Source organism: Oncorhynchus mykiss, chromosome 28, assembly GCF_013265735.2.
Source record: "Oncorhynchus mykiss isolate Arlee chromosome 28, USDA_OmykA_1.1, whole genome shotgun sequence".
Taxonomy (NCBI): domain Eukaryota; kingdom Metazoa; phylum Chordata; class Actinopteri; order Salmoniformes; family Salmonidae; genus Oncorhynchus; species Oncorhynchus mykiss.
Window position 1 is genome coordinate 30,882,743 of NC_048592.1, and position 25,669 is coordinate 30,908,411.

At 42.2% G+C, this 25,669-nt stretch overlaps 2 protein-coding genes across 2 annotated transcripts; one reads left to right on the top strand and one right to left on the bottom strand.

Moving 5' to 3' along the window:
* Positions 1-317: 317 nt before the first annotated feature.
* On the top strand, positions 318-19,746 carry LOC110508934 (artemin-like). Its single transcript, XM_021589857.2, has 4 exons — positions 318-608; positions 16,493-16,584; positions 16,759-16,957; positions 17,385-19,746. Exons 1-4 carry the CDS (start codon positions 518-520, stop codon positions 17,858-17,860), a joined length of 858 nt encoding a protein of 285 aa, XP_021445532.1. The 5' UTR covers positions 318-517; the 3' UTR covers positions 17,861-19,746.
* A 3,390-nt stretch (positions 19,747-23,136) lies between these two features.
* Positions 23,137-25,233, bottom strand: ptger4c (prostaglandin E receptor 4 (subtype EP4) c). Its single transcript, XM_021589856.2, has 2 exons — positions 24,176-25,233; positions 23,137-24,000 (listed from the first exon to the last, which is right to left on the bottom strand). The coding sequence occupies exons 1-2, from the start codon at positions 25,025-25,027 to the stop codon at positions 23,377-23,379; spliced, it is 1,476 nt and encodes a 491-aa protein (XP_021445531.1). The 5' UTR covers positions 25,028-25,233; the 3' UTR covers positions 23,137-23,376.
* Positions 25,234-25,669: the final 436 nt, after the last annotated feature.

The following is a 25,669-nucleotide window of genomic DNA, read 5'->3' on the forward strand; positions in this document are numbered from 1 at the left end:
ACACACACACACACACACACACACACACACACACAGAAAATAAAGTGTGTTCATGCAATTGTTTGTTTGAACTGATAAAGCATTGTTTGACATGTCCACAGATGTGCTCATCATGAAATAATCAACGGAATTATCCCACAAGATTGCAGCATAAATATTTTGGTAATGTGCGTATTTATGTGTACAATTCAACTTTTGATGCAACTAGAATGATATTTATTCTGTTCCTAAGCAGGGTGTAATTAGAATGATATTTATTCTGTTCCTAAGCAGGGTGTAATTAGAATGATATTTATTCTGTTCCTATGCAGGGTGAAACTGAAAGGATTTGGTGGAGAGCAGAACAGAAAGGCTTGGCCGCATAGAGGGAGGCGCCTTTAGTGCTCTCCTGAAACCAAAGCCTTTGAAGATTTTTTTTCTTAAACTTCAAGCAAAGAGGACATAACCTGAAAAGTTGGACGCATGAGAATGATGTACCTTTAAAGAACATCGTTGTGTGAATTTTCACCGCCAAGCCATGCTCCACAGCCGACGAGGGGCTTGCTGGGGAAAAGTGTCTGACCTCACTGGCGCGCACGCAGATTGGACTAAAACGCATTGGATTGCAGGTAAAGTAACGCACAATTTGTTATTGAATTCTACAAATAATAATATTTGTTTGAGTAGGAAATAATGCATTACGACTACATTAGGCATATCATTCATTTAAAATTGTGACATAGGTTAAATGTAAAGTACATTTAATTACATTCCTATTCGTTTACTTGTGCGTAATTGTACACGGTTGCCATGAAAGCTACAGTCCTCGCCTGTCATTCGTTATTTCCCTTGTCTTAGTGTTTGCTTTGACAACAATTCAATAGCTGGTTTGATGTCAAAGGCATTCTTTTCACATCAGCTGTTTTTGTCATGCATAACTCTTTGCTCACAGCTGCCACCTATATTGGCCTGACTTTATGAGTCACCAGATTTTCTATGCAGACCTATTGGTATTTTTATCATAAAATGTTTATCTATTATACTGATTGTGTATCTGTAAACCTATTGAACACTAACTATCTTTATATTAATCATTCAGCCCTTTCATCTTTGTGTTTCAAATAGGCTCTGAAAAGCTCATTCTGTGTGTACATTGACAATGGCCCTGCCCAATGTAGGCTAGATTGACTACAATATATGTTCTCCTTGACCTTTGTTCTTGTGCCAATTCCCTAGTAGGGCCAGATAATCTCTTACTTTGAGGAAATAGTGGCAGTCAGGAAGTATTAGTGAGTGACCCTCCCCAGCGGTGGGCTGCAATTTGAATATCAAATCGTCATTCACACACACCTGCTAATGTTCAATGTGTGTCCCCCTCAGAGCGTGCATACTACCTCACACACATGAGTATGCATTTTCCCTGATTTCCATTGCCTCCCAGGTGCTAGAGAACTGTGAGAATTATTGGCCTTGGCTGGTCTCTCTCGGGTAGTCTCTCACCTCCTCATGGTTACCTGCATGGTGTTCAGCTGTTTGTACCTGTCTGATTGGCAAACCTCTTTCAATATGACCATGCCCTCTTATTGGTAATCAATAAGCAAACACATACATGCGAAACGCTTCATTGCCTTTTCTTTTGATGCTGTGTCATGTTGATGTTCTGGTGCTCTCGGGACTGTCAAAACCCTGTTCCCTACATGTTTCTCTTCGTGCTATCTAACTACTGGTCTCTAACTACTGGTCTCTAACTACAGGTCTCTAACTACAGGTCTCTAACTACAGGTCTCTAACTACAGGTCTCTAACTACTGGTCTCTAACTACTGGTCTCTAACTACAGGTCTCTAACTGCAGGTCTCTGACTGCAGGTCTCTAACTACTGGTCTCTAACTACTGGTCTCTAACTACAGGTCTCTAACTACTGGTCTCTAACTACAGGTCTCTAACTACAGGTCTCTAACTACAGGTCTCTAACTACTGGTCTCTAACTACAGGTCTCTAACTACTGGTCTCTAACTACTGGTCTCTAACTACAGGTCTCTAACTGCAGGTCTCTGACTGCAGGTGTCTAACTACTGGTCTCTAACTACTGGTCTCTAACTACTGGTCTCTAACTACTGGTCTTCTGTCAGTTGACCTCATACTCACCTCTAATGGGAAGGCTGCGTGCTGATGCAGTGGCGGCTTCGGTCTCAGCATTCGGCCAGCAGCACTGTGTAGATTGGGAGGTCAGGGAACTGGGCTATGTTGATTTAAGACTGTCCATTTACTTTGGAATCTCACTCCCGGGTAGTGGTGTGTGTGTGTGTTTGAATAGTAAACAAACAAACATTTGACCAACTGGGAACATTTTGTTGGTCCCCACAAGGTCAAATGCTTTTTCTAGGGGGTTTAGGGTTAAGGTTAGAATTATTGTTAGGGTTAGAATTAGGTTTAGGGTTAGAAGCTAGGGTTAAGGTTAAATTTTGGGTTAGGGTTAGGGTATGGGTTAGCGTTAGGGAAAATTGGATTTTGAATGGGACTGAGCCTCCACTGGTTCCACTTCCTCGGGTCAAAGGTCATGGAGGTCTGCACCTCGGTTAGTAGTGGTCAGATCAACTGGACACTCCTTTTCCCTTTGACTGCGACCTCCTTCTGGCCTGCATGGTCTTTTTAAACACGCTTGGAGTTTCTGGGTATGAAAAGCTGCTGTTTGGTTTGGAGTTGTATATCTCTACACTCTGATGCTTCTTCTTTGCTCCTCTTTCATTGCTCATTGCATCTTAATATCTACCTGTATGCTTCTGACAGGCAGTTAGTTCCAGCGCAATGTAAAAATGGATCAACATGTTATATATTTTGTTATTAACTCGCTAGTCACTAGGCTCAAGTGTTATTCAAGTTCTAGTCCCTCCCCCTAGTGGTAAGCAAATATTAGATCATTTAAAAATTGGTATCAACTGCAGGTTTTACATATGACTTTCTGTAAGATCTAGAAATCCAGTGTAATAGATTTATATGTAGAAGTCTACGCAGGGGAGGTGTGTCTGGCTTGCCTTGTCTGTGAGAGTGTGACTGACGTTACTGGATAATGTCACCCTGATTGAGCCTTTAAGATGAGATGGAGGAGAATAAGTCATGAGAAATAGATTATACAACCCGGAGTGCCACAGGGCAACCTCAACCTCAATCTGGAATTGTTTAGAGAACTCACTGAGCCACAATACGTATTTTGGGGTGAAGTGAAGGGGGCATGCTCTGACTAAAATACATTTAAATTTGTACTTAAAAAAAAACAACTGCTCACTCTTCCATTTGTGTCTTACTTTCTTGCAGTTGACACAAACTGCTAAGTATACTAGAATTGTACATGTATTATTGCTCTTAATGTCTATTGCTGATTTAACAGACTTACATTTAGAACAAAGCGATAGTTACCACAGCTGTATTCTTCTGAAATTGCTGGGTCAGCTCCATTCATCATGGTGTCCCGGTCTGCTTTGAACTGACGGGCCAGCAGGTCATTACGAGAGGGGCTCAAGACAAGTGGGCGACGCGGAAACGCTTTGCAGGGCATTTGTTCATCCAGACACACTAATGGTCAGCTTTCCCTGGGCCTGGACCCACACTGAACTGAATTTAAATCAATTAGTGAGGGAGGGCAGGGAAGGTTTGTTGGGGGTAGGTTTGGGGGGGGGGGGGGGGGGGGTTGTGTGCTGTTTCTGCTTTATGAGTTTTTTTTATAGATATCTCTATATAATGTATCCAACATTTTCCTCCTCTCTCTCTCTCTCTCTCTCTCTCTCTCTCTCTCTCTCTCTCTCTCTCTCTCTCTCTCTATATATATATATATATATATATATATATATATATATATACACAGTTGTAGTCAGAAGTTTACACACACCTTAGCCAAATACATTTAAACTCAGTTTTTCACAATTCCTGTCATTCAATCCTAGTAAAAATTCCCTCTCTTAGGTCAGTTAGGATCACCACTTTACAAATTATGTCAATTAGCCTATCAGAAGCTTCTAAAGCCATGACACAATTTTATGGAATTTTCCAAGCTGTTTAAAGGCACAGTCAACTTAGTGTATGTAAACTTCTGACCCACTAGAATTGTGATATAGTGAATTATAAGTGAAATAATCTGTAAACAATTGTTGGAAAAATTACTTGTGAAAGTAAATGTCCTAACCGACTTGCCAAAACTATAGTTTGTTAACAAGACATTTTTGAAGTGGTTGAAAAACAAGTTTTAATGACTCCAACCTAAGTGTATATAAACTTCCGACTTCAACTGTATATCTCTCTCTCTCACTCTCCTCCTCTATCACTCTCTCACTCTCTCACTCTCTCTCACTCTTTTTCTCTCTCTCCCACTCGCCCTCTCTCATTCTCCCTCTCTATCCCTTTCTCCCTCTCTCCCTTTCTCATTCTCCCACTCCCATTATCCCTCTTTCTCTCCCTCTCACTCTCCCACTCTCCCTCTCTCATTCTCCCTCTCTATCCCTTTCTCCCTCTCTCGCTCTCTCCCTTTCTCATTCTCCCACTCCCATTATCCCTCTCTCTCTCCCTCTCACTCTCTTCCATCACTCTCTCTCTCTCTCCAACTCTTCCTCTCTCTCTCTCTCTCACTCTCCCTATCTCTCCCTTTCTCCCTCTCTCTCTCCCTCTCACTCTCTTCCATTACTCTCTCTCTCTCTCTCTCTCTCACTCTCCCTATCTCTCCCTTTCTCCCTCTGTCTCTCCCTTTTTAATAAAAAAAAAATGTAACCTTTATTTAACCAGGTAGGCCAGTTGAGAACAAGTTCTCATTTACAACTGCGACCTGGACAAGATAAAGCAAAGCAGTGCGACAAAAACAACAACACAGAGTTACACATAAACAAACGTACAGTCAATAACATAGTAGAAAAATATATATACAATGTGTGCAAATGTAGAAGAGTAGTGAGGAAAGGCAATAAATAGGCCATAGAGGCGAAATAATTACAATTTAGCAATTAAACACTGGAGTGATGGATGTGCAGATGATGACGTGCAAGTGGAGATACTGGGGTGCAAAAGAGCAAGAAGATAAATAACAATATGGGGATGAGGCAGTTGGGTGTGCTATTTACAGATTGGCTGTGTACAGGTACAGTGACCGGTAAGCTGCTCTGACAGCTGATGCTTAAAGTTAGAGAGGGAGATATAAGACTCCAGCTTCAGCAATTTTTGCAATTCGTTCCAGTCATTGGCAGCAGAGAACTGAAAGGAAAGGTGGACAAAGTAAGTGTTGGCTTTGGGGATGACCAGTGAAATATACCTGCTGGAGTGCGTGCTATGGGTGGGTGTTGCTATGGTGACCAGTGAGCTGAGATAAGGCGGGGCTTTACCTAGCAAAGACTTGTAGATGACCTGGAGCCAGTGGGTTTGGCGACGAATATGTAGCGAGGGCTGAGAGCATACAAGTCGCAATGGTTGGTAGTATATGGGGCTTTGGTGACCAAATGGATGCCACTATGATAGACTACATCCAGTTTGTTGAGTAGAGTGTTGGGGGCTATTTTTGTAAATGACATCGCCGAAGTCAAGAATCGGTAGGATAGTCAGTTTTACAAGGGTATGTTTGGCAGCATGAGTGAAGGAGGCCTTGTTGCGAAATAGGAAGCTGATTCTAGATTTAATTTTGGACTGGAGATGCTTAATGTGAGTTTGGAAGGAGAGTTTACAGTCTAACCAGACACCTAGGTATTTGTAGTTGTCAACATATTCTAAGTGAGAACCGTCCAGAGTAGTGATGCTAGTCGGGCGGGCGGGTGCGGGCAGCAATCGGTTGAAGAGCATGCCTTTAGTTTTACTTGCATTTAAAAGCAGTTGGAGGCCACGGAAGGAGTGTTGTATGGCATTGAAGCTTGTTTGGAGGTTTGTTAACACAGTGTCCAAAGAAGGGCCAGAAGTATACAGAATGGTGTCGTCTGCGTTGAGGTGGATCAGAGAATCACCAGCAGAAAGAGCAACAACATTCATATATACAGAGAAAAGAGTCGGCCTGAGAATTGAACCCTGGGGCACCCCCATAGAGACTGCCAGAGGTCCGGACAACAGGCCCTCTGATTTGTCACACTGAACTCTGTCAGAGAAGTAGTTGGTGAACCAGGCGAGGCAGTCATTTGAGAAACCAAGGCTGTGGAGTCTGCCGATAAGAATGCTGTGATTGACAGAGTCAAAAGCCTTGGCCAGGTCGATGAAGAGGGCTGCACAGTACTGTCTTTTATCGATGGCGGTTATTATATTGTTTAGGACCTTGAGCGTGGCTGAGGTGCACCCATGACCAGCTCTGAAACCAGATTGCATAGCGGAGTAGGTACGGTGGGATTCTAAATGGTCGATGATCTGTTTGTTATCTTGGCTTTCCAAGATTTTAGAACAGAAGGGCAGGATGGATATAGGTCTATAACAGTTTGGGTCTAGAGTGTCTCCACCTTTTGAAGAGGGGGATGACCGCGGAAGCTTTCCAATCTTCGGGAATCTCAGATGATACGAAAGGGAGGCTAGAAAATAGGAGTTTCAACAATTTCGGCGGATAATTTTAGAAAGAGAGGGTCCAGATTGCCGAGCCCAGCTGATTTTTAGGGATCCAGATTTTGCAACTCTTTCAGAACATCAGCTGTCTGGATTTGGGTGAAGGAGAAGCGTGGGGGGGGGGGGGACTTGGGCAAGTTGCAGCGGGGGATGCAGAGCTGTTGGCTGGGGTAGGGGTAGCCAGGGGGAAAGCATGGCCAGCAGTAGAAAAATACTTATTGACATTTTTGATTATCGTAGATTTATCGGTGGTGACAGTGCTTCCTTGCCTTAGTGCAGTGTGCAGCTGGGAGGAGGTGCTCTTATTCTCCATGGACGTTACAGACGTTACAGGATGCACATTTCTATTTGAAAAAACTAGCCTTCGCTTTCCTAACTGACAGAGTATATTGGTTCCTGACTTCCCCGAAAAGTTGCATATCACGGGGGCTATACGATGCTAATGCAGAATGCCACAGGATGTTTTTGTGCTGGTCAAGGGCAGTCAGGTCTGGCGTGAACCAGGGCCTATATCTGTTCTTAGTTCTACATTTTTTGAGTGGGGCATGCTTATTTAAGATGGTGAGGAAAGCACTTTTAAAGTGCCACCAGGCATCCCCTACTGACGGAATGAGGTCAATATCCTTCCAGGATACCCGGGCCACATCGATTAGAAAGGCCTGCTCGCTGAAGTGTTTTAGGGAGCGTTTGACAGTGATGAGGGGTGGTCGTTTGACCGCGGACCCATTACGGACACAGGCAATGAGGCAGTGATCGCTGAGATCCTGGTTGAAGACAGCAGAGGTGTATTTAGAGGGCAAGTTGGTCAGGATGATATCTAAGAGGGTGCCCATGGTTACAGATTTATGGTTGTACCTGGTAAATTCCTTGATAATTTGTGTGAGATTGAGGGCATCTAGTTTAGATTCTAGGACAACCAGGGGGTTAAGCATATCCCAGTTTAGGTCAGAAACAATAACAAATGCTCCTGGGGTGACCAGTGGTGCTGTTTCACCTTATGCTTCTCTCAGCTTTAAGGGTTGAAGTTCAGTTGTACTACTCTCTCTCCCATCCAGAGCCACTATGTCCAAAACATTGATAGTGGACCCTCTCTACCTTAGTCTTCAGTCCTCATGGTAGTCTTAACAATGACACTGCGCTGGTATAGCCTGATCTCAGATCTGTTTGTGCTGTCTTGCCAATGCCTAGCATGAAAATTAATGTGTCAATGTGGTGTGACAGTTACCTTAGGAGTTGGCAAGACAACACAAATATATATGGCACCAGGCTGGGGCTGTTCAGCTTGATGAAGCACTTTTGATACTAATCTCTTAGTATGAATGAAAGCAGTAATATCTCATTAGCTGTCTTTGATCTGATATGTAATGGCTCTTCTGTTATGTATCTTCGTGTGATATACCTGAGAAATACAGCCCTCTTACCTAAGACTATGTCAAGATGGTCACATAGGGCAGAAAAGTCTCCAGTAAGTATAACCCAAAACCATATCTTGCTCACCAGAGACTAACTTTCATAGAACTCTTCAATGCAAGAAAACTCACTGACATTGTCTATCCGGGTACTCTAGCTAGCATCTCCTCCAGGGATCTCCAGCCCAGGAAAGTGTTGTACACACCTTCTGATTGGCTGCTTTTGGGTTATCTGAGCCGCAAACATTGGCAGGTATCTGTTTCTCATTTTAGGCAGAGTTCTGTGGGTTTTTGACAGGCGACAGCTGAGCTAAAGAGTGGAAACTGGCACTAACAAGCAATTACCTCCTCCTCTCTCCAGCCTGGAAGGCATTAGGGGATTATGCAGCATAATCAGATCCTCTGGTTTTGTCGCTGCTGACTACAGTTTAGTCTAGCGTCAGTTAGAAGGACATATCTGGCACATTGTGGTCAGAGTGGTATTTGGTATTTTATTAGGATCCCCATTAGATGTTGCAAAAGCAGCAGCTACTCTTCCTGGGGTCCACAGAAAACACGAAACACAAAAGAGAATGACATAATACAGAACATCAATAGACAAGAACAGCTCAAATAACTACTTTTTTTAAAGGCACACATAGCCTACATATCAATGAATACACACAAACTATCTAGGTCAAATAGGGGAGAGGCGTTGGGCCACGATGTGTTGCTTTATCTGTTTTTTGAAACCAGGTTTTCTGTTTATTTGAGCAATATGAGATGGAAGGAAGTTCCATGCAATTAGGGCTCGATACAATACTGTACGCTTTCTTGAGTTTGTTCTGGATTTGAGGACTGTGAAAAGACCCCTGGTGGCATGTCTGGTGGGCTAAGTGTGTGTGTCAGAGCTGTGTATAAGTTGACTATGCAAACAATTTGGGATTTTCAACACATCGTTTCTTATAAAAAGAAGAAGTGATGCAGTCAGTCTCTCCTCAACTCTTAACCAAGAGAGACTGGCATGTATAGTATTTATATCAGCCCTCTGATTACAAGTAAGAGCAAAGCGTGCCGCTCTGTTCTGGGCCAGCTGCAGCTTAACTAGGTCTTTCCTTGCAGCACTGGACCACACGGCTGGACAATAATCAAGATAAGATAAAACTAGAGCCTGTAGAACTTGCTTTTTGGAGTGTAGTGTCAAAAAAAGCAGAGCATCTCTTTATTACAGACAGTCCTCTCCCCATCTTTACAACCATTGAATCTATATGTTTTGACCATGATAGTTTACAATCTAAAGTAACGCCAAGTAATTTAGTCTTCTCAACTTGTTCAACAGCCACACCATTCATTACCAGATTTAGCTGAGGTCTAGAACTTAAGGAATGATTTGTACCAAATACAAATGTTCTTAGTTTTAGAGATGTTCAGGACCTCTAACTCTTTGTTAAGGGTTTCAGTGACTTCATTAGCTGTGGTTGCTGATGCATATATGGTTGAATCATCAGCATACATGGACACACATGCTCTGTTTAATACCAGTGGCAGGTCATTGGTACAAATAGAAAAGAGTAGATGGCCTAGAGAGCTGACCTGCGGGACACCACACTTTACATGCTTGACATTAGAGAAGCTTCCATTAATGAAAACTCTTTGAGTTCTATTAGATACCGTAGATAGCTCTGAATCCACAATATGGCAGAGGTTGAAAAGCCATAACACATACGTTTTTCAACAACAGCTTATGGTCAATAATATCAAAGGCTGCACTGAAATCTAACAGTAAAGCTCTCACAATCTTCTTATTATCAACTTCTTTCAGCCAATCATCAATCAGTTGTGTCAGTGCAGTACATGTTGAGTGCCCTTCTCTATAAGCATGCTGAAAGTCTGTTGTTAATTTGTTTACAGAGAAATAGCATTGTATTTAGTCAAACACAATTTTTTACAACAGTTTGCTAAGAGCTGGCAGCAAGCTTATAGGTCTGCTGTTAGAACTAGTAAAGGCCGCTTTACCATTGTTGGGTAGCGGAATTACTTTGGCTTCCCTCCAGGCCTGAGGACAAAGACTTTCCTCTAGGCTCAGATTAAAAATATGACAGATAGGAGTGGCTAGAGAGTCAGCTACCATCCTCAGTAGCCTTCCATCTAAATTGTCAATGCCAGGTTTGTCATTATTGATCGATAACAATAATTTTTCCACCTCTCCCACACTAACTTTACAAAATTCAAACTTGCAATACTTTCCTTTGCATGAATACAATTGCTCACTGTTCGTTGTTGGCATTTCCTGTCTAAGTTTGCCCACTTTGCCAATGAAATGATCAATAAAATAATTGGCAACATCAAATTTTTCATGATGAATAAGCCATCTGATTGGATGAAAGATGGAGTTGAATTTGTCTTTCTGCCCATAATCTATTTTAAAGTACTCCAAAGTTTTTTTTCATCATTCTTTATCACATTCCATCACATAATTTCTCAATTTGCTGTAAGTAAGCCAGTCAGATGTGCAGCCAGACTTAATTGCCACTCCCTTTGCCCCATCTCTTTCAACCATACAGTTTTTCAATTCCTCATCAATCCATGGATCCTTAACAGTTCTGTTTCTTAACAGGTGCATGTTTATCAATAATTGGAAGAAGCAATTTCATAAATTCATCAAGTGCAGCGTCTGGATGCTCCTCAATAATCACACCAGACCAACAAATATTTTCAACATCATCCACATAAGAGTCACAGCAAAATATTTTGTATGATCTCTTATACATTTTTAGGCCCAGTTTATGTAACTTTGGCTTTCCTGGATATAGCCACTATATTGTGTTCACTGCATCCAATGGGTACAGATACAGCTTTAGAACAAAGTTCTACAGTATTAGTAAAAATGTGATCGATACATGTGGATGATCTTCTTCCTGTAGTGTTTGTAAACACCCTGATAGGTTGATTAATAACCTGAACCAGATGACAGGCACTGGTTAAGGTAAGAAGCTTGACGAAAACCAGTCAATATTCAGGTCCCCAAGAAAGTAGAACTCTCTGTTTATATCACATACACTATCAAACATTTCACACGTATTATTGAGATACTGACTGTTAGCCTATAGCAAAACCCCAAAAGAAAAGGCTTTAGATGTTCCAAGTGAACCTGCAACCACAACACTTCAATAACATTTGACATAAGATCTTCTCTAAGCATTACAGGGATATGGTTCTGAATATATACAGCAACACCTCCCTCATAAGCATTTCTGTCTCTTCTATAGATGCTATATCCTTGTATTGCTACTGATGTATCATCAAATGTATTATCTAAGTGAGTCTCAGAAATGGCTAATATATGAGTGTTATCTGATAACAAGTTATTGATTTCATTAACCTTATTTCTAAGGCTACAAATATTAATATGGGCTATTTTCAACCCTATCCTGGGTAGCTTATCAGAGATAGACATAATACTGAAAAGAGCAAACAAAGCACATTCTGCAGTCCATTAATCAATTGGTGTGTGTGTGTGCTGCAAATTTGAAGCAATGAACCCATAGGCTTGGCTCTCTCATCCCTTCCAGGCTTCTGGTGGACAATGAGCCTGTCATAGCGGATGTAAGCAATGTCCCCACTCGCTCTGGCAGCTTTCATGACTGGGATCAGTTCTTTCCTCTTTTGGCGCACAGCTTCAGGATTGTCCTCATTGAGGAAGATATAAGTTCCTCTCCAGTACTTGGCTCTTTCCAGAACAGCTACATTGTCCTTGAACCTCAGAAACTTGACCACTATTGGCCTGGGCCTGTCACCTGGGCCTGTCACCTGGGTCTGTCACCTGGGCCGGTGGTGGGTTTTCCAGTCCTGTGGGCGTGCTCCACCTCAATCTTCCTGTGGTCCTTTTTCAATGTCTTAGAGATCAATTCCTTCACTTTGTCCTCAGACTCTGTCCAGGTCTCATGTGGAGATTCTGCAATTCCATCCACAACCATGTTGTTCTGCCTTGATTGTCCCTCGAGATTTATCCGTCATTGTTATCATGGATTCACACACAGAACTGATGTCCTCTCTCAATGACAGGTTGCTGTCATTTTGCCGTTCTCCTGTTTCAACTCATCGAGCTGACCCTGGGAGAAATGCAAACTATTCTTCAGGTCCTGGACCTCTCTGGTCAGCTCGTCCATTCTTTTATTAGTTGACTCCACAAGTATTTGGCAAAACACTTGAAGCTAATGTCTTGTTGTTGTAACATTTGCTTGTACTGTAGGTTTATTTTTGTTAGTTTAAAGGATCCTACACGTGTGATAGAGAGACACCACTGTCCTCAACAGAATCTCCCGCTGGCTTTGGCCTTTGTCATGGTAGCTAGCAACGTAGGTCATGCTGTTACTCCTCGCAGTTCCAGACAGGGCAGGTCACAGCGAAGATTGAAAACAACAAACAGCAGGGATCTAGACAGACACAAACCCGGGACGCTCCGCAGTCCCAACCATAATGGCTAACCGCGTTGTGGGCTGCGCTCAAGGCTACCCTGCTAGCTTGATATGCAGCTAGCTAGCAGCTAGGCTAGCTTCGACGCCAGATAGCTCCTCAGACCCGTCCTTGGTCGGCAGGATTACTGGAAAGAGACAAGCAGTCCCAGCAACTGATGCCAAATGCGTCGCGGGATCCAAACTAAGAAGCTAGCTACCAAGAACTTTCCAATACACTTTCAAACAACAAACTTTCCAAACAATCAAAACCGCAGCTTCCTCGTTCCGCGTTCAACAAGAAGTGATGTGAGGGAGGTTATGAATCGAACCCACCACTTTAAGGGATGAATCAAACCCAAACCCACCACTTTAACACATAAGAACACACAGTACGGGACTGTGGAGATTATGGGTGTGTGTGTTTGCTACCAGCATAGTACAGAATCTGAAAAGCAACAAGTTGTCAACCGCCAGGTGTACAAATGGTCTGTTCTGACTGGATGGACTGGACATATTAGAACAGGTTTGCACAGGAACCAGAATGAATAAGGAACATGCATGCCGTGTATATCATCATAGGTGTTAAAAAAATGTTTTTTTTACATATTGAAGCTGTAATGATGCAACAATAAGAATCCACAGAGACGTACGTGTCATAATGCCAGTATCAAACGGTCGGCCATTTTTCTATATGCCTAAGATAAAAGATAAAAGTGTGTCTGGTAATGATCAGGGGAAGACACGATAGTGGCTAGTAATTGAATCTCCTCTTTCTCCCCTTTTATTGTGATGGTGATTTAGTGAGGTCTGTCCCCCCTGCTGTAGGGCTCTGTCTGTGACAGGTAATGCTGGAGGATAGAACACCTCTAATGGGCTTCCTTATAGAAGATTGTTCTGTTCTGGAGAGACTGGATATGGGCTGTTAAAGGCGAAGTTCAGGATTTTACAACTCGATGTTAGATGGTTCCTCACCTTAAAAGTAGTCTATTGACCTGGAGAAACTGTAATCCATGGTCTGGTTTTCTTCAGCCACTTCAAACTTCAGTTAACTTTAACCACCGCTAACTAAAATTCAAAAGTAGTTATGGATATAGCTAGCTATACCCAACTCAGTGATGATAATGTGAAACATGTTTATGTTCAAGCAATATCATTTGTCCATATATTAGTCTTGGGTGGAACACACTCTAGCCAAGAGCAAATATCAACTTAGTTTATTTACTATGAATGTGTAATTATTTATTGTTTAATACGGTTTACAATATTTGTATATAAACATTTCAGTCATTTAGCAGATGCTCTTATCCAGAGCGACTTACAGAAGCAATTAAGGTTAAGTGCCTTGCTCAAGGGCACATCGACAGATTTAGTTCACCTAGTCGGCTTGGGGTTTCGAACCAGCAACCTTTTGGTTAGTGACCCAAAGCTCTTAACCGCTAGGCTACCTGCCACCCTCATCAATAAGGATAGCTTACATTTTTCTTCCCATCTCATTGCAAACCTACCCTTACTCAGAGCAAATTTACAATTCAATTTGTACGTATGTACAGTACCAGTCAAAAATTTGGACACACCTACTCATTCAAGGGTTTTTCTTAATTTGACTATTTTCTATATTGACATCAAAACTATGAAATAGCACATATGGAACCATGTAGTAACCAAAAAAGTGTTAAACAAATCAAAATATATTTTAGATTTTGATTCTTCAAAGTAGCCAACCTTTGCCTTGATTACAGCTTTGCACACTCTTAGCATTCTCTCAAACAGCTTCACTTGGAATGCATTTCCAACAGTCTTGAAGGAGTTCCCACATATGTTGAGCACTCGTTGGCTGTTTTTTCTTCACTCTGCAGTCCAACTCATCCCAGTCCATCTCAATTGGGTTAAGGTTGGGTGATTGTGGAGGTCAGGTCATCTGATGCAGCACTCCATCACACTTCTTTGGTTACTACATGATTCCATATGTGTTATTTTATAGTGATGATGTCTTCACTAATATTCTACAATATAGAAAATAGTCAAACTAAGAAAAACCCTTGAATGAGTAGGTGTATCCAAATTTTTGACTGGTACTGTAATTCGTGGGTGTATTCAATAAGGGGAGGAAACTGTACCAACAACACAAATATAAGGTGACAAGCAATCAAATCTCCTTGTTTCAGTTCTGCGAATGAAGAGGCTGCTGACCAAACCAAAGCCTTTAATCAGACCAGTGAGGCCAATCACACACAGACATACACACACACACACACACACACACACACCATGAACACAGGCTCTGAAGTTCTGGAGGTCTTCAGGACTCGGCTAGCCCACCTCCACCTTCTACCCCCTGAGGGGCTGGAGGCGTTGGGCTGTAAACAGCTCCAGAGTGGTGGGGTGAAATGAGCCGGGCAGACAGGCCCACATACACCCAGCATACAAGGCTAAAGGAGGCTAAATGCTCCCAGCTGTGGCATTAAGGACTCAAAACAAGGCCTCTCAAGGGACCAAGAGGGGATCTGTTGAAAAAGCCCCTTTAGCCTCTCTCTCTCTCTCTCAATGGTCAGCTTTTAAATCAGGTTAGGGGAGAGGGAGTTGGATTGCAGTCTCTCCGCATACACACAAACACACACACACATTTCCCTCTGCTTTTCAGGTTCCATTTTGTAAGAGACAGACGTCTGCATTCTCCCTGGCCCTGATTTGACTTACTGTTTCTCAGTAACTATATTGATATAGTCAAGCCTCTGAAGCAGGTTGGAGATGCACACACAGACCCTATCGTAACGTTTGTACTGTCATCTTGTCAGTACTCCCTCGTCCTGGGTAAAGATAGCATTGTGATGATCGTCTAGGATGCTTCCCACATGTCACCCTATTCCATTGATGGAGCACTTTGTTTGACCAGAGCACTATTTTTAACCAAGGTCCCTGTGGGCCTTGGCCAAAAGTAGTGCACTATGAAGGGAATAGGGTGCCACTGGAGACGTACCCTGAGGGTTGTATTTAGAAACATTGCCACAGAGTTTACATACCTCGCTTCTTTCTATCTGATGGATGATAGACTACTGTTGATGCATCTTATATAGATAGGCCTATGCTTGTTTTCACTGAATCATGTTATGTTATGTGTCGCTGTTTTTGGTCTCTCTGGGCTGAATTTTGTTTCGCCATACCATCTGTTGATGATGTCGAAATCAATCTTAAATGGGCTTTGAGATTCCCAGAGGAGATTGAATAAAGATTTTCTCGAGAACACGAGTTGTTTCGAGTCAATCCCTCCACATGTGAACGTTTCCTATGGTGTTACTTAAATGGCACATCAACTGGGGTATATATGGAGAGCTGAGAGGACAGAGAGAACCAGTAGGATGGAAGATGAATGTAGTGTAGGATGCTGGATCCATGAATCTAAAGTGACACCTCAGCCTTTTGGAGCGAGACGGAAAGGTGATGTAACTGGTTTCTGTTTCTGAGCTGTATTTATGTAATAGTCTGCTGTTCTAGCAAAAGGTGCTTGACTGTCTTAACAAATTAAGTGGAACAAACACCCTTTCTTTTTTTTTTTGCATAATCTGTTCAGTGACTGTGAATCTGCACTATTAGTGCTATTTACTTGTCTGTTTTCCTTTACTGTTCACCTCAAAGTTGGTGCCGAAAACCTGGGGTCAAACCAGGGACCTTCAGCTGATGTGCTGAACGCCAGTCAAATTTGTGTTTGAGCCTTTGAAGGTTCTTTACAGTAACAGTCCTTAGGTGAGATGTGCGGAGCTATCATTGACATACAGCTAACCCGGTCACACCGCATATATAAACATCTACATTTAATCCATGCTCAAACCCCTTATCACGACCTCCTCATCTCTGTGGTTTCCTCTAAGATCTCTGTGAAGCATCACCGCTGTATGTGATCCCCGTGTTCCCCTTCACCAGAACCAGCTCTACCTCCTTCTAAAGAAGTATCTGACTGCAGGTAGCCTTTATCTGGACAGGAGCCGTTCTGTGTCTGTATGTACCGACAAGATGACACTAGCAGCCCGCATCATGTTGTTCGTTTATGTTATTCTTGTAAGAGTGTGATCTTAAGGTCGGGACAATTGACAGAGCGAGGCCTTGTTCTGCTTTCTCTCCAGGTGGGCCAAGATGGAGGACGAGGAGGAGAGACAGACCAGGGGTGACCACCAGACCATCAGCAGGTGCACCTTACCACCTGAGGAATGTGAAGGTGAGTTACTTATTAGCTTTACCGTCAACATAATAACCACCAGATTCATCATGATTTACTTCATCATCCATAATCATCATATTTATCATCCTCCTTATTTATAGTTGTCATATTGTTGGCTGCATTGGTCCTCTGCTCCGTGTACCAATTCTCATGGACTGTCCTCTCCTGTAGGTGCTGCTGTATGTGGTTGTCTCTCTGCTGCCCCTGGTGGAGGGGGCCTGTATGGGCGCTGGTTTGGAGGCAGACTCTGTACAGGCTGTGGGACTGGTGGGAGGGATGGGGGAAAGGCAGCTCCCAGACACTCTACCTGAGGTGGATGAGGAACAAGAGGAGAAGAGTGACCCGTACTCCCCCTGGCATGGCCTCTATGGTAAGAGTGGAACTAGATCTACATGTTCAACAGGACCTTCAATGTAAGCCTTGCACTTGTTAATCAGGCATGATGTTCTCCATGAAAAGAGAAGAGTAAACGAAGGGTGTGCAACACGATTCTAGAGTATAAGCCACTGATCTTAACTTTCTCTCTCTCTATCAAATTCATATTGCTTTATTGGCATGAAGTACAATTTGTAGATATCGCCAAAGCAATTGTACAGCATTTCAGAAAATTAAGTACATTGCAATGAGGAAATGAAATACAATTCAGTAGTAGTAATCATAATAGTACATATAATAATGTATGCAAGTACAACACTACTGCTATTGTATTGTCTAATTTTCAGGTCAATAAATTGATTTTAAATAAAAGAAGATTAAAATAAATAAAACAACAAAATCTCTCTCCCTCTCTCTCTCAGACCTCTCTGTGATGGACGAAGTGGACGACCACCCTAGTGGCCGGTGGGGGAGACGTTCCCCTCGCAACTCCGACGCCGAACCAAAAGGCTCGGCCAAGAAAAAGAAGAGGAGGAAGAAGAAAGAGAGGGATAGAAAGGGCAAAGGGAAGGGCCGGCAGCCCCAGCAGAGCAGCCCAGACTGCAGGGTGGAGAAACGAGAGATGCGGGTGCGGGATTTGGGCCTGGGCTTCGACTCGGACGAGATCGTCCTATTCAAGTTTTGCGTGGGCTCCTGCCAGTCGTCAAGGACCAACTACGACCTGGCTCTAAGGGCCCTGATGGAGGACGGGTCCCTGCCGCGGAGGACCTCCCGGCGAGTCAGCGCCCACCCCTGCTGCCGGCCCGACAGCTACGAGCCCGTGTCCTTCATGGATGCCCACACCGCGTGGCAGACCATCCAGTCGCTGTCGGCGGCCAGCTGCATGTGTATGGGCTGAGGGAGCCAGCCTGGAGGAGGGAGAATAGGAGGGGGTGGCGACTGGCTGTCACTCACCCCTGCCTGAGAATATACAGATGGTGGCTCGCCGTTGAGGCTGGGTCTAGGGAGAGCCTCTGGGTTCTGGAAGGGCAGAAGTGGTCGCTCCGAAACATATGCAGCGGGGCTGGTCCCCAGTACAAAGCAGAATGGAGATTCTGTAGTGTCTATGATGGTGGAGCGAGGCCACACCTCTTCCCGTTGTCAATCTCCTGTTGAGGATAAGTGGATTTGTTGGCAATGGGAAACTGTCACGAGTGAATGCCAAGACGGTGACCACACAATGGTGGGATTTGAATATTCACAGCAGTTGGGATATGTATAGGACTGACCTGGGGTACTGCTGAAAATATTGACTAAAAGAGGACCACATCTCATTGCATTTGACCACAGGTCGACAAGCTCAAAACACTTTTGACAATGTCAACATACAGTATGTTAATTCCTTCAAAACAGAGATCTTCCATACTATAATTGCATTTTTCAGTGTTGACTTGAACTCTACCAAATGGATGCCATGCATCTCTTTGAATTACTGTATTATAACCAACATATTTATCACAAATAAGTTATTTATTTATTATTGTTTCATATGAGATGGACTGTAGATTTATATTTATTGTCATGATCACATATCCTGTGGGTTGTGTTGCTGGGTCCTTTGTCATTGAATTGTGTGGGATGTTGTTTTGAAACATCAAAAATATCAGAAGAAGTGGCAAGAACCTCAACCAGGGTTGGGGGTGTAACGGATTACATGTAGCGGATTACATTTAGCGGATTACATTTAGCGGATTACATTTTTTATAAACTGTAATCCGTTACGTTAACAGCAAAAATATTGTTATCAGATTACAGATACTTTTGAAAAAACTAAATGATTACCTCTAGGATTACTTTTACCCCATTCACGCCCTTGTACTATATTTAGTACAATATCAAAATGCACCACTGAACTAATTCTGTTTGGTGTAAATGCATGAAATGTGGTGTCAACATAGTTACTGCAAGTGTCTAGACAGGACACGTTGAAATGTGGCGTCAACATAGTTACTACAAGTGTCTAGACAGGACACAAATAACGACAATCAAAATTGGGATTTTGAGAAAATCTGAAAAAGTAATTAGTATGACTATGTATTTTGAAATACATTTCAGAATGAAATAGTTGAAAAGCATATATTGTTGTTATGTGACCTGTTCAAAGCCCAAATATATGATTCAACTCATTGTTGTTCGTAAACTACAGACGTTTCTGTATCGTACAATAGTTCCTCTTTGGTCAAGTCATGTGAATGTTCAATGTTCATGATCAGATCTTTATTTAATTTAACTTTTATTTAACTAAGCAAGTCAGTTAAGAACACGTTTTTATTTGCAATGACGGCCTACCCCAGCCAAACCCTAACCGGGATGGGCCAATTGTGCGCCGCCCTATGGGACTCCCAATCATAACCGGTTGTGATACAGCCTGGAATCGAACCAGGGTCTGTAGTGACACCTCTAGCACTGAGATGCAGTGCCTTAGACTGCTGCACTACTCGGGAGCCCCATCTTAATAATGTTTGGTATATAGATTTTCTGGACCAATATATAAATCTAAAAAAAATATCTAAAGACATCCCAGTGGTGGAAAAAGTACCCAATTGTCCTACCTGAGTAAAAGTAAAGATACCTTCATAGAAAATGACTCAAGTAAAAGTCGCCCAGTAACATCCTATTTGAGTATAAGTCTAAAAGTATTTGGTTTTAAATATACTTAAGTATCAAAAGTAAATGGAATTTGCTCAAAGATACTTAAGCATCAAAAGTAAGAGTATAAATAATTTCAAATTCCTTATATTAAGCAAACCAGACAGCACCATTTTATTGTTTTTTAAAATATATAGATAGCCAGGGGCACGCTCCAACACAAACATCATTTACAAACAAAGTATGTGTTTAGTGAGCCCGCCAGATCAAAGGCAGTCGGGATGACCAGGGACATTCTCTTGATGTGTGTCAATTAGACCATTTTCCTCTCCTGCTAAGCATTAAAATGTAACAAGTACTTTTGGGTGTCAGGGAAAATGTATGGAGTAAAACGTACATTATTTTCTTTAGGAATGTAGTGGAGTAAAAGTAAAAGCTATCAAAACTATAAATAGTGAAGTAATGTACAGATACCACCCAAAACTATTTGAGTAGTACTTTCAAGTATTTTTACTTAAGTACTTTACACCACTGAGAAATCCACAACACTCACACACAGTAGATTATACAGTGTAAGCAAACCCATGTAGATTGTGGCATGCTACAGCATTCTTCCTCTTTCTCTTCATTGCTCACAAGCACACGTGTACACACACCTATGACAGACATTGATGGCTGTGGACTGTGTTTACAAAGTATTTATGAAACCTTTCTGTTTTCACAATTATGTTCAAATCAGCATTGAAAAAAGCCGAAAATACACGTGTTTCTGCTTGAGTCTGAGATCACTATGTTGACACACCAAATGTGTTTGATGGGTCGTGGTAAAAGAGCAGGCATAGGCTTTTGTTGGCTACAGTGCAAGCAAGCTACGTCTTCCAATGGTGCTACTGCTGTCGCCATCCAAAGATTATCCCATTTAAATAAGCACAAGGAAGACAGCAGTGGTGTAGCCCACAGGCCATACCGAAATCACTTATTATTGTTATCTACATAGTGCATTGATGTGAATCACACTGGTGCTCTCTCATTTCGCTATTTGCCTTACGGATTGTGGTTGTTGTGGATGTCTGTTCACACGTGTATATGTGTATTTTAACCCAATAATGGTGGAATTGAAGAAGTCTAAATTGACTATCAATCATTGTTTTTGCGACCAGTTGACAGCCAGTGAAAAATGCGCTCTTGCAACAGCTGCATATATAATGCTGATCCCAGCCAATGGAATACAAGTTTAAATGAGTTCCTCCATTCTAATCTCCTCCATGGTATTGTGCTCCATACTGTCAAAACTAGTTGAATTGAAGGAGACCACAAGTGGGGATTTTATTGCACAATATAATTCGTGTTGATAAAAAAAACATGTCCATATGTCAAATGAACACATGCTCACACTAGCGCACTTTTAGTAGACGTAATTAAATTAAACAGCTGCAAATGATCGAAATATCAAAGTGCCACCAACAAAAACGTAAATAATAGGCCTATAAATGCAGCATATGCATTCATTTTTCGGTAGTGCTCAAAGCGATTCCATGAGAGCAGCATTTATTTTTAAACTCGAAGCAACGAGCCCAATCAGTTCTCCATGACAACACAATCATAATCAACAGGTCTTTCGTTTTTGGGTTATGCTCAGGTAAAACGATTTGGCTCATCTACATTTTCATATATCCAAGTCCTATTCTTGAAGATGAATGGGGTATTAAGATAATTGGAATGACTGAAAATCGGACAGACTTTGGTTTTAAAAGTAAAGATTTAGCGAAATCGTATTATTATCTGTATTACAGTAGAAAGCGATGTGTTAGAAGAAGCCTACATAACCAACCCATAAAGTCAAATATAACATCCATATATGATGGGCTATTTAAACTCTAACATTGATTTATCCTGCAATAGATGTCATTCAATTGGTAATATTCATTTGTTGTCCTCTTCTAGTGCTACTTTAGGGGAAAGTAAACTAAAAGTAACTGAAAGTAATCAGATTACTTTACTGAGTTGGGGTAATCCAAAAGTTACCTTACAAATGAAAGTGTTTGGACAGGTAACTACTAACTGTAACAGACTACATTTAGTAAGTAACCTAGACAACCCTGACCTCAACATAGAGTATGTCTCATTTCACACAAAGGAAGTTAATAGTCCAGAGGTGGAACACTTACCAGGTTACAAGCTTAGTTGAGTTATTTGTCATTGTTGTTTCAGTATTTCAGAGCAATATTACAGTCAATATTATTAATGTTATTATTATTATAATCATTATTGAAATGGTTTCCTGTATTTTTGTACAATGGCATTACTCTGTGTAGGAATAAAGTATTTCTAAATATACAACGGATTTCTTATTCTTTCTAAGGTTGACCCCATAACCCTTGCTTCACCTCTGCTGGGTTGGGAGTCCTATATCTCACCATCATAGGGGTGCATTTAAATCCTTCATCTGCATTGACCTGAAACAGGAAAGAAAACACAAGAAAGTGGGATTTTGCTTTCGCATGTCCACTTCTTTCAGATCAATGCAGAAATAGAGGCGAGAGTTGCAAATTAAGACTGTTGTAAATGTACCCATGGAGACAGTCCTTTTCAGCTCGAGTTGTTTTACAGGTACTCATCCTTGTGTTATAGTGCTCCCTACAGGTTGGATATATAAATACAGGAACATGGAGCGAAAGGTGTTCAGTTCACCCTATTCATCTCAAGAGGGCATCACACTCCTTCACACTATTCATCTCAAGAGGGCATCACACTCCTTCACACTTGTCATCAATGGTCTCAGAGTGTGTGACCATTATTAGGTTGACGATCTCTCAACACAAGTGTTCATTGATATTGTTCTCAGGAAAATAATTGGCAATAAACAACACCAAAAACATGTATGGAGCCACGCTTCATTTAATAAATTAGACCACAACTTGATGACAAGTCACTTGATGTCACCATGACTCTGAACTGTTGTCGGAACCGATCTTGTTTAACCTTGATCAGCTTTAAATGTGTGTTTTCCGTAACTTGCTTGTTATGTCATTCACACACTAGTCATGAAGTGCATTTAGTTAAACATATTTCCGGAAACAACGTGTGCTGTTTAGCTGATTTAATTCCCCATTAATACAAAAATACACAACACTAATGATGTATATTTTTCAAAAGAGCTCACAATAAATGTTCCAATAGCTTTAAAACACATTTAAATAGGAAAGTGAATCATCACTCACAGTTATGTTATCAAAAATATGAAACAGTACAAAACTAAGTTCGACATGTTGGTACATTCAGTTACTATTCCCTGCATGCAACACTGGAATGGCACAGAAAGAAGCATCATTTCCAATACGTGATTAAGCCAGTGCATTATTGTCTGTCTGCATTAAGTTGTGCGCATCATTTAACAGAAAACAATACATATATCAAAGACTGATATCTGAATATATTGAGAAGATCAAATAAAATGGACCACTGTGTAAAAATGTCATTCTTAAATTCATTGAATTCAAAAAGCATAAAGATAATGCTGTGTTGAAGGCAAGTAGGTGTATATGGTCCCCTTAGAGTATGATCATAGTACAATCACATTACAGATTCATAAAGTGCATCTTAAAATGTCCAAATGGGTCCATTTAGTAAAATCTCCTGTGTGCAGAAGCCCAGCCTTTGTAATCTGGCCTGTAGGCTGCATCAAGGTACATGACCTGTGTCTGCCTGGCTGTCTGTGTTCAGCATCTCAGACATTTGCTGTAAAAGTCTATATGAAAACATTTATGTTTGTTGGGAAACAGTTGATCAGAGGCACTTCTCCGATTGACAGGAGCTTAGTGTGCTGAAGGTACAGGTGACTATGTCCACTTTACTGACGTGGCTATGAAGACCTGCTGGTGAGCACATCTCCGGAAGCGCCTCGCTGCTTCCGAGCTGTGACGCGATCATGGCCGGTTTGGACACCACCGCTATCTCCGCCTCGAAACCGATCACGGTAGTCTGGTCTACACTAAACGGATGGAAGTTCGCCTGCGCCGTGTCAAGGTCCCAGGCTTGTCGCATGGTAAAGTCTGTAAACGATTTATTTTTGGTGGTAACCTGGTTCTCCGAATCGTTTCTGTAGTTGGTCGTGCGTAATGACGCATAACTGGTCTCGTTGCTGTGTTCAAACGACGGGAGTGAATGATGACTGCTAGTGCCAACCCAGCCTAAATTACGCCCGCGGCCCGCCTTGACTTGTCCAACTGTCTTCTTTACCCTCTCACAGCCCTTTACCAACAGGTTCTTCCTACAGAGGATGTATACCCAGGGGTCCAGAATGGGGTTGAACGAGGCGAAGCGAATGGCCATCAGATCACTGCGGTAATCTGGATTCACTCCGGCACAGATGTTGGAAGGACCATACAGCTGGTTTACAAAGATGCGCACCTGTCAGATTGATATATAAAAGTTGTATATGTGGAAAAAGCAAACCAATTTTCAGCAATATACTATTAATTTGTGTCTGTGTTGGATAGTTTAGGCCATATTTGAAACTCATGCCCATAACATAATGCATGTACAATAACTTAAATTACATTTCCAATATTATCATTTCACTTACCACCAAAGGAATGGAGCACACCAGGAAAACGATGGTCATAAATATCAGCAGCCAGAACATTTGGATCTCAGCCGCGGACGGGCAGGTGACGGAGGGCAGGAACACGCGCCGTGAGCCTACTTGCGCGGACACCTTCGCTCTCACTATCCGCGTCTTCTGGCTCATCCCCACAAGTGACCGACACACTGCGAAGTTGCACACAACTGTCACCGCAATCAACACCAACATGAACCCGCCATACAGAAACGAGTACGAGGCAGCGAGGGGGTCCGTCGCCCTCCAGTCCAAAAAACACCAAGTGCCCGGGAAGTGGCGCACATGCTTCCCGAAACCAAAGCTGGGCATGATGCACAGCACAATGTTAGCTAGGTAGATGCCCATGAGCGCCAAACGCGCCGTCGTCCGGTCAATGTATTGGGAGTAAAGATACGCGTGGTTTATGGCCAGGTATCGTTCCACTGCCATAGCGCACAGAATGGACATTCCAGCCGAGCCGAAAAAGAGCATAGAGAACGAGAAAAAGTCACACAGTAGCTCTCCACCGGGCCACCTCTGGGCTATGTAGGTGGCGATAACCACCGGGCTGGTGAAACAGGTGCCCAACAGGTCCGTGATAGCCATTCCAACAACCAGCGTATAGAAAGTGGTCTCCTTCTGCTCTTTCTTTGAGATGCATAACACAACAATGGCAATGAGGTTCCCCATGACTCCAAAAGCGAACATAGTGGCTGAAGTGACCAGCGATTTTGATTCCAGTCGCAGTGGCGGGAAAGTGCTTTGGTTGTGGGAGACACAGAGCGGTTGAACTAGTTCTGAAATGTTCGAGCCATCGCCATAGACGGAATTATTCATAATTCCTAACTGAAACAAAACAAAATAGCTTCAAGTTCTTAGAAACGTTCCCTTCCGAAAATTTCCAGAAGTGTCTCTTCACAAGTTATGAACACATCAAAAGCAATATATATATATATAAAAAACGTAGCCTACGACACCACAGAACACATGTTTCTGAGCTTTGATTTTCTTCTACCAGCAGTTTCCAACATTTCCCACAACAGTGTGCTTTGGTTTGTGTTGTTTCTACAACTGCACCTGCCGCTGCTGGTATTTAAGCTACAGGCTGCTCGCTCGCGCACAGCTACTGATGTCAATAATGTGACGTCAGGTGCACGAGGTATAGCCTACTACGATATTTCTAGTTTCAATATTGGACCCTGCACGACTTCAACACAGAAATAGACCAATTATGACAAACGTCTATCCTTGGAAAGTAAGTGCGTGACAATTTTTACAACAAACGTTCAACCTTTTGTTTTCATACATGCACTTATTCAACAGTAGACATGTAGTCGGTCTACTCAGTGCACAGCCCAGCAACAGAGCCCGGTGTTCTGAACCACATCTATGCTTTTATTAATGTTACAGTCGGGAGTAGCTACTTTATGTCAGGTATGTAAGGTCCTCTAGCACGTCAGGACCATGGACAGCAACTAA

Excerpts from the sequence above, each read along its gene's own strand:
- LOC110508934 (XM_021589857.2), top strand. The coding sequence starts at position 518 with ATGCTCCACAGCCGACGAGGGGCTTGCTGGGGAAAAGTGTCTGACCTC. Across the intron at positions 609-16,492 it reads TAAAACGCATTGGATTGCAG|GTGGGCCAAGATGGAGGACG; the intron begins GTAAAGTAACGC and ends CTTTCTCTCCAG. Across the intron at positions 16,958-17,384 it reads CCCCTGGCATGGCCTCTATG|ACCTCTCTGTGATGGACGAA; the intron begins GTAAGAGTGGAA and ends TCTCTCTCTCAG.
- ptger4c (XM_021589856.2), bottom strand. The coding sequence starts at position 25,027 with ATGAATAATTCCGTCTATGGCGATGGCTCGAACATTTCAGAACTAGTT. Across the intron at positions 24,001-24,175 it reads TGTGCTCCATTCCTTTGGTG|GTGCGCATCTTTGTAAACCA; the intron begins GTAAGTGAAATG and ends TCAATCTGACAG.